At 39.0% G+C, this 9,227-nt stretch overlaps 1 protein-coding gene across 1 annotated transcript in view; it reads right to left on the reverse strand.

Moving 5' to 3' along the window:
• Positions 1 to 8,656, reverse strand: part of plcb2 (phospholipase C, beta 2) — a 21,478-nt gene extending 12,822 nt beyond the window's left edge. The window contains exons 1-17 of the mRNA XM_005916952.2: positions 8,434 to 8,656; positions 7,939 to 8,016; positions 6,692 to 6,760; positions 5,752 to 5,892; positions 5,298 to 5,377; positions 5,118 to 5,171; positions 4,957 to 5,032; positions 4,731 to 4,831; positions 3,897 to 4,057; positions 3,646 to 3,792; positions 3,401 to 3,558; positions 2,444 to 2,526; positions 2,253 to 2,337; positions 620 to 854; positions 456 to 538; positions 282 to 378; positions 101 to 185 (exon numbers count right to left, since the gene is read on the reverse strand). Coding sequence (XP_005917014.1) covers positions 101 to 185; positions 282 to 378; positions 456 to 538; positions 620 to 854; positions 2,253 to 2,337; positions 2,444 to 2,526; positions 3,401 to 3,558; positions 3,646 to 3,792; positions 3,897 to 4,057; positions 4,731 to 4,831; positions 4,957 to 5,032; positions 5,118 to 5,171; positions 5,298 to 5,377; positions 5,752 to 5,892; positions 6,692 to 6,760; positions 7,939 to 8,016; positions 8,434 to 8,517 — 1,817 coding nt within the window. The 5' untranslated portion in view covers positions 8,518 to 8,656. The remainder of the gene's footprint in view (positions 1 to 100; positions 186 to 281; positions 379 to 455; positions 539 to 619; positions 855 to 2,252; positions 2,338 to 2,443; positions 2,527 to 3,400; positions 3,559 to 3,645; positions 3,793 to 3,896; positions 4,058 to 4,730; positions 4,832 to 4,956; positions 5,033 to 5,117; positions 5,172 to 5,297; positions 5,378 to 5,751; positions 5,893 to 6,691; positions 6,761 to 7,938; positions 8,017 to 8,433) is intronic.
• Positions 8,657 to 9,227: the final 571 nt, after the last annotated feature.

Raw genomic sequence — 9,227 nt, forward strand, 5'->3', positions numbered from 1 at the left:
GACCCCAATAAACTGAATGCATAGAATATATTTGTCGTATACTTAAATGGTTTTCATTTTTGTCGAGCATGATAGCATCTGATGCACTCCTAAAGGATACTCAACAAATTCAACGGCACTCTTGGCGATCATTGCCTCCCCTTTGGTCTCCACAAAAGAAGAGATGACGTAACTCTTGTTTTTCTCTGTGAAGGGAGAAGAAAATGACACGTTACCAAGGTTACATCGAGTTGTACCTGTTTTGTTTGAGTTTAGGTTAAATTTGTTGTTTGCAGACATACTTCTGGCATTTTCAAAGGAGATGAATTTGTTGGGCTGGATGTAGTTGACTATGGATGACATGGCCTCATATGCTGTTACTTCTTGTCCAGCTGTGCCCTGCGGGACGTCAAAAGGAGGTTAACTTATATTTGGACTCTCCTGGCTGGTACAAATGATGTAAAACAAGTATTTACCTCATCTGATGTCTTCATTTTCTCCTCATCCTGTTCCTCTGTGTCTTCTTGCTCCTCATTTTCCTCCACAGTTGCTTCCGGTTCTGGTGAAACACATAAAAACAGTGTCAGTGACACCTGGAAATAAAATCACACGTCTAAATCTGGAGTATAACTGAATTTGCCTTGTGGTTTTTCATTTTCATCTTGATTCTCCGGGGTGGTTGCTGCTGGGTTGGCCTCATCCTGGGAAGTGGCGTTCGGGGCCTGGGCATTCGTAGCTGCGGCTGCGGTCTGGTCAGCGGCTGCTGCGGCAGTTTTCTTATTCTGGGCCGGTTTCTCATGGCTGCCCTTCTTGTTCTTGATGAGGATCTTACCCAGGAGCTCAGACGGGCTGGGGATCTGCTGGCCCGGCTTCAGCTGAATGTTAGAGACACAAACAAGAAGTTCAAACAATGACAAAATCGATTATATTCAGAAAACATCAAACTTATACTCTTACTTTTGTTTCAGAGGGATTTACATCAAAGTTGTTTAATGTTCAAAGTGTCATTGCTAAATTTAATCAACTTAGTCTGTTTTTTGTTTGGCTGTTGAGCATGAAACAAATGTAGTCTGTCATTAAAGGAAAGCTGTTTTGAGTGGAAAGCAATGGCCCTCATTTATTAACATTGCATATGCACAAATACGTGTAATTTAAACACAAAAGTTAAATAAAAAATGAAATGAATGGCTGTTATTGACAGGTTAACTTAAAAAGACATTCACATAGTGGACTATATGGTATAGCCATACTCCTATTACATCTTCCTATTTCTTTGCTATGCAGTTTTTATTTATTATCCTGGGCTGTGTTTTGGAGAGACTGTTTAGTATTTTAATTAACAGTAAAATACAATAAAACTGTTATTATTATTATTAATTTATTTACCTTTTTTTATTTTTGCCTTTTGCTCAATTTTCAAAAACATACTCCTCCAAATTTTCAGAATTACAATTAAATTAAAAAAAAAAAAGAAAACAAAAAAGAATACAAAATGGTAAATGGAAAGGTGCAGACTTTAACCTTTTTCTTTTACACATAATCAACAATAATAGCTATTATTTTAATAGTAGTAATAGTAGAAGAATTTGTTTTAAAAGCTTGTGTTTAATTTTCCTAAGACAGTCAGGTCATCATGTGATCATATGCATGGCCACAGGGACTGCTTGACCTTCTAAAAGAAAAAAGCATTCAGGCATTTGGATGCATCGAAAACCTGAATGCATCCTCTACAATAATTTAGCCCAAATACCATCATGAAAGCTGCCTTTATTGTCTGCACACTGATAAAAAGCCGGATGGTCACTCTCCCATTTAGCTTGTTGCCTTTACTTAAACCTTTTTAAAAAAAGCAAAAAAACAAACAAACAAACAAACATAAAATTAACAACATATAAAATAAACATATTTTTTTTCATACTTCAAAAATTGAGGCCTGGATTCAAACTGTCTGCTGACCTCCTTTCTAAAACACTGGTTTTGTCCCTAATACCATCTAAGATAGTTAAACAGACACAGCCTCAGGAATATAAACACATGCAGGCCTAAGAGGAGCTGACAGACTTTGTTTCTGGGAATCTGAGAGGTTCTTACAGCAGATACAAGACAGAGGACAACAAACACACCAGTGAAACTTGAACTTTGCCATTTATTGCCTTCATGTCGTTGTGATTAAATAGCGAAACTCATCCGAGTCACCCAGCGTAGCGTGATAGCATCTAAACTTTATCTGTTATTTTGACAGCTGGCTGTGCTGCAGCAGTGTACTCACTCACAGGGTATTTGTCCAGTGGCTCTGTTAACAGGGCATCACCAAATATGGTTTTGCAGTAGTTGGCCATCTTCTCCTGCTGTTTCACCCTGGAAGAAATCACATTAATGCCTGTTATTATTCGTGATACGTGCATCAGAACAGCAGCATTAATGGCATGTTATGACACGGCTTTATTTAAAGCTCGGCTCTTACGAGTCAACGTGGTTCTCGAAGGAGAGGATAACGGGGTACTGTGAGGTCTTGAAGGCGCTCTCTGCAATAGCCTCTATCACGTCCTGTCAAGTGTCACAAAAAGAGGCCTTTTAGTTGTTATTTTATAAAAGTGGATTTTTACTTTTGGACTTAAATTTAAAGAAATGAAACTGGCAATAGCACATTAGAAAACTTCAAGAAGTTAATGAGATGCAGAGCAAAAAAGAAACAAGCTCACTAAAATAAAAATTATGAAAACATGAACATTGTGTCAAACTGCAGAGGTGTTTCTTGCAGAGGCTGTGATGTTGCTGAACTGAACCTGGGCGTTGTGCCTCGGCCTGGGGCTGTTCATCTCCTGCTGCCCTTATATGGAAGTGTTGAGTGTAAGAGAATGGCCTATCAGTGTGTTTGTGTGTTACTGTGTACTTACACTTTCGTGTTTCGAATGTGCTCTTCAGCATGAATTAAAGATCATTTTGAGCAGCTTTTTGGTGTGCAAGAAGCTTAGATGTTGCACATTCAAGATGTGCTGGCAGGAAAATGGTGACGGTCATTTACTTGGACTCAGCCGTCGCTTTCTAATCACAATTTTTAACACCAAAAAAATAAATACTAGAAATTTGAATATTAAATTTGTTTATCGTTACCATTCTTTCCTTTCTGTAAAGGCTGCAAAATATTAGAGTGGACCCTTTACGTTTTTCCTTATCTTCTATACTATATAGAAGACAAGAAAAGATAATAATGTAGGTATACTTAACTACATCAGCTCTATGCACTGGTGGATGGTCATTAGTTGTGGCCAAAAAATTCCAGTAACCCCAAAACTAACATTTCAGCACGACATTAAAAAGGTGGGAATATTCCTAATATGGAAATGTGAACAGTTGCAGAGGAAAAATTTCAAATACTTGGAGGGTGGGAGACTGAGGGCACATGGGTATGTTCAACAACCTTGAACAGGATCTCAGTGGTCATGGTGAAGCCATGAGTAATGATGGGCTCTTCATCTGGAGGTTTACCCTTCCAGCAGTCCAGCTCCAGGCAGCGGCAGCCGGCGAGCAGACACTGGCGGTACATCTCTGGGGAGGACACGCCCGAGAACTGACCAGCTGCACAGGGAGAGAAAAATGAAAAATAAGGCACATTGTTAAGCAGCATCTTAAAGAAATCATATCCATTTCTCTCTTTTTTCTGACCTGTTAGGTATGTGTTGTGTGACGACTTGACGAAGTAGTGAGGTATGGGTTGGGTCATGTCTTGAGACTTGGCCAGACTGTCTTGCATGACCACTGATGTCTCTGGACCCATCAAGTAGAATAAAAGACCTTCTGGAGAAATCAAACCTGGAGATGGGAACAAGAGACCATTTGAAGCAAAAACATAAGGAGGGTGATTGTGCCCATTATTCCATCCTCAGCATAGCAAAGTGACCACCGCTGAATCTCACCTCTGTTAGAATTATTGGACAGGGGCTCATACTTGTCAATCAGTGCCTTGATCTGATCTTGCCGGAGACGCGGAAACAGTTCCTCATTCAGCCGAGAGTCTCTCTGCTTCTCGTTGAGGAACTTGGTGAAATTCTCCTTCGTCATGGTGGGTTTGGTGGAGCTGGAGGGCGGGGCACAGCGAGACAATCACATCTTGGACTTGCACTTACTTCAGGCTGCAGTGTTTTGCCTGAATATTATTACCTTTGTTTCTGATATTCTTTATTACTTGCTGTATGGGTTTGGATACATGCGTGCGTATGTGCAACTAATTTATGCAACTTATGATTGCACTGCTGTCCTTCTTGGCCAGGACACTCTCTTAAAACAGATTTTTTTCATGATTAAATACAAGTAAATAAATAAATAAAAGCATCAGCGATGCCCATAAGGTTCCTCATCCCCATCACGGCCAATTTCCTGCCATTTTAGCTCAGGCAAGGCTGCTGAGGCACGAGCTGGAGCACAGACTGGCAGTGCAAGACCAGCATATTACATGAGGCACCTCTAACTTTAGTTTGTCAAACTAGGACAATTTTTTGCTTCATACATTTTGAACAGACAATGACATCATTTTTGAAACGAGTAGATTTAAACACCAGATGAAGAAGGTTTACCACTAACCATTAAATTTATTATTATTTATTTATTTTTTGCTTGACAATTTGTGGAAGTTTCAAAACGTAAATGCAATAACAAACTAATTATGAATAAAGCATAACTACAGCTACAGTAGGTGTGTGATATTCAGGCTGTACAATGATCAGTTAAGCACACTTCTACAGGTTACTCACTAGGAAGTGAAGATCTCATAGATCTCAGGCCGAGGACAGAGGTGTGTCATAAAGCTCCTGAAGGCAGTCTCAGTGAAAACATCAGGCTTAATGGTGTCATACTGAAGAACAAAACAAATGTGCAGACGGGTTGTCAGAAAACCGCAAACTGTTTTCATTAAGTTAGATAAGAATAAAGTCCAAATTTAAAATGTATTTCCACTCGAAAGGAGATTTATTTTCTGACCTTTCCTTTGGGGAGCTGTGCTGCTGCCAAAGCACTTTCTACCCTCTTCTTATCCGCAGGGAACATCTTGTAAATACTGAAAAAACATAGTGAACAACTGAGTAGGAAACACAGGTATCTGCTGAACAAATGAACCAGTATGTGGTTGTCCTGAAACTTACTGTTTCACTGGGATCTTCCCATCTTTGTTGGTCTGAAGAGAAAGCCGGACATATCTAAGATTTAATAGTATTTCCATTAGAATTCCCAGAGCACGTGTTATCCAGCGCATGATGTGATTGCATGGTATTATGTTCCCTCATCATCTAGAAGCTGTAGATTACGTGATGATGTTCACTTACATTTTATCCAGGAAGACCTGCCTGCACGCGTTGTTTCTTGCAGCGTTGTAGGTGATCGCAAGAATGTCGTCCGCCCAGTTCTAATGTGCATTTTTTTTAAATTCACAAAAATAAACAGAGGTGCTGCATGAAATTCGGTGTCTGCATGAGTTTGGCTTAAAAGGTCATAAGCGTCTATGCACAAGCTCACCACTAGAGGGTGTTGATGCAGAGTTAGGTTAGGAAATGAGAGCAGTGAATGTTGTATTTGAACAAAGCACTATTGAGATTTCATTACAGCAGATTAAATCTGGATGTTGGAGTCACAGAGTCTAATTTAGACTGAAAGGGAGGGGTCGGAGGGGTTGGGAGGGAGAAGAAGCAAAGGCTCCAGTGGTATAAGGGCTAGAGGCCTTTGGCTGTGTTTGAACAGTCAAAAGGGAACAGCTACTACACAGATACAGCGGTTTATTACCTGTGTCACTTTTTCCTTTGAGGCAAAGAAGTTATGATAGGTCAGGTTCACCGTGTCTGGACCCGAGACGATAGTCAGGGTTTTGGCGAGATGGTTGCTGTCCGGGAAATCCAAATTAAACACATTTCGGACCTTTGGGTGCTGTGGACAAATAAAATGTATTATTTCATGTTTTAGCTGACTAAACAAATCTAAATCTGCAGCACTTTGCTGTCTGCACAGATTGGACACCTGAAAGGTGCTTCGACACATGCAAATATGCTGACCAGCATATGCAAACATATGCACAACACACTGAGAGTCGCGCACTTGCTTATATATACGCACACACAAGGCGGTCATGAAGAGCACAAGCACACATGTGCTGCCTTCCTGTGTATGATGCTTTACAATCACCTCTCTATGCACGCCTGACGTCAGCATTGGAGCAGCTTTCCCAAAAAGTCCTAAGGGACCAAAAGATGAGGATGTGCTTTCAGCAGCACCCCATCTGTGATGATGCATTCTCCCTAAGGAGAACAGATTTTTCAGATTTCCCTCCCGTAAGGGATGATGACAGCTGCATAATGGAGCTCTCTGCGGAGGCCAGCGAGGAGTGGGAAAAGAGACGAAACTACAGCTGACAGCTTTGGAGCTCACTCGAAACTCGCTCACAGAAATCTCCCGCCATGACTCAGCCTGTCGTAGGGTGTGTGTTTATGTTTGTTTGCGTGCCAGTGCATCTGTGTGTTTCTGTGGAGGAGTAGCCTGGGTTCATGCGTCCACGGCGCTTTTTTTTCTCTCTTTGCAATGCAAATATGTCTGTCAATATTAATGGACAAACAAAGGACTCGACAGATATATTTGCATGCTTGGAGAGATTCCTCCACACAGAGCACAATCATTAAGCTCAATTAAATCAAAGTGAACGCCACAAATTAAATAATACAAATGGACTTACTTTGGGAAGTTTTGCATATTTTCCTGTTCTGGTATCTCTGATGGTAGCAACATCCAGGAATGTTGTCTCCTAGAAACAAGAGACAAGAAATCATAGTAGGCACCATTCCAGATATGGATTAGATACAACTCACCCTTTAGCAAAGTAGAAAAAAAACACGTTGCCCATCAGTAAAATAAGTGAGTTAGTAAACAAGCTATTTAAGGCTGGGAATATTGTAGGGCTGTTTTAACCTATAAATGAGTAAATAAATGCCAAGTTCATTCTGATATTTTTACAAAGTAGGGATAGCTTGTTGTTTCCTGTTCACTTTCAACAGACAATACATCTGTAATAGCAGCAGTGATGGGGTGGTCATGAAACATGGTTACTTAACAATATTGTGTGTTGATCATGAGGAGGGTCAGCGTGCCAGAGGTAGATATTACATTTTTCTTCTGTTATTACCCGTAAACAAATTAGATGGTTTTTGGGGAAACTGTGACATTTAGCTAAGCACGTTTCCCAGTATTATAGCTAATACTGGTGTAATTACAGAATTATTACTTGGTAATGACTAAATCTCTGTTATTACTCTGTTATTGCTACTTAAGGATTTTTGTTTGCTTGTTGAATGTATTCTCTTATTTATTATATTTTGTATTATATTTTCCTGACTCTATTTATTTTTTTCCTTTTTCCATTTTGTTTTGTTTTCATCTGAGGCGCATCATCAGGGGGAACATTTGAGAAGCTATTATGAAAGATATCACAAGACAAAATGAAGAACATGTAGACATCACAGTCACAATAACAATATGATTTCCTATATCACTGCCTCCTGCTTTTAGTTGTGGTGACCAGTATGACCAAATTAAGAAAAAGAAAGCAAAGACATTTCTTTTATATTATTTTGTTTTTTGAGCACCTGTAATTTTTTCAGCCAACATTTGCTTTTTACACCTATTTTATCTTAAAATTTAGTTTTGGTTAACTGTGGTAGCACATTTAAAGAAGACCTTGCCTGTTTAGTGAGAAGAGAAAGATAGATGAAGAGTAAACACAGCTAGACACCTTCATTGAGTGCATCACAGTCCAGCTGCACAGCACAGTAGGACAGTGAGCCCACATCAGCACTGATCGATAATCTGTACAGACTGCTGAGGCCAGAAGGTGGTGAATGATGCGCTTACATATCTCACACCTTTAGCAGATCCTAATCACATATATTTTACCCACACATCAGAATGCTGCTGGCTTTTCCCCACCTTGCTTTGGTTAATCCAGTAGACGAAAAACCCTTTTGGATCCATCTTCATGGTGACAGGAACGGTTTTGGTTGAGTCCTTGATAGAGACAAATTTATTCAGTACTTCTTGTATCGAGCTGATTGACAACAGTAGTCATCTAAGGGTAGTGTGCATCGTAAGATGAAGACCGTACAACATTATAGAGGAATAATCTTTGACGTGGTTCTGGTAATTGTTTGAGATGGAACCCGTGAAACAGAGATGCTTTTTGGCGATGTGCCGATACTGAACCTGGTATTTAAACTGCATTTGTAGCTATATTTAAGTTATTAGATAAGAAATTAATGATTAGTGTTTTAAAAACAGATGAAAACCATGTAATTTCACAGAGAAGGCTGTATTGCTCACAGGAGAATGAAAATAAGCAACACTTACTGATGTATATTTAAACTCCTAATCACTCTGGTTAATATTCAAGAATCAACAGCTTAATTTTTTTCAATATTCACTCACCTCTGACCACTTGGTAAACCTTTCTCCTTTGACCAGGTAGTCTTTGATCTCTGGAGGATCCAGAAAGTATCTTTTCTTATTCATTTTGTCCTTCTAGAGTGGACTTTGTTTCAGTTAAATAGCCTATTATTGCTAAAATATATCCACTATCTGATTCTCCACCATGGTCAGAACTATTAACCAGCTTATTCCAACACTAGCAACCAAAAGATGCACTAAACTGGAACTCTGCTGACCTGCCTGTGTCCAGGACGCACCCAAGAAAATATGCATTGCAAATTAAGATGAAAAAAAAGAAAAGAAAAAAACAGGACTGAAGGTTAATCTGTTGCCCATAAAATTACAGTTTATATATGTAAGATAAAGGTTACATAAGTATATATTCTAACTGTCATTCACTTAAAGTAAAAGCATTCACGTGTTTATAAAATAAAAAGATAAAATAATAAAAGGCAGAAATTAGATATTTAAAACTCTTTTTTTAACATACAGCTCCCCCATTAACTGCTGCTGTGACAACAATAACTGAAATTGCTTTTTACTGAGGAAATAGTTCCTTTAAAAAGTGATAACAGGGTAATCCTCTGGGTTCTAAAAAGTGACAACGTTTTTAAGCCCCAAATGAATTCATAAGTGGCATAATGGCAAGACACAACTGGAGATAATGAGGATTTGCTTTTCTTTTAGCTTCCATGAATTGACACTTGGTTTGTTAATGAGTTCCTTCTTTACACAATGATTTTGAGTTAGCATTATTTATATCAGCATATCATATTATGTATGCCTCAAACTAT

Source organism: Haplochromis burtoni, unplaced genomic scaffold, assembly GCF_018398535.1.
Source record: "Haplochromis burtoni strain Fernald_Lab_line unplaced genomic scaffold, NCSU_Asbu1 Contig_16, whole genome shotgun sequence".
NCBI classification, from domain to species: domain Eukaryota; kingdom Metazoa; phylum Chordata; class Actinopteri; order Cichliformes; family Cichlidae; genus Haplochromis; species Haplochromis burtoni.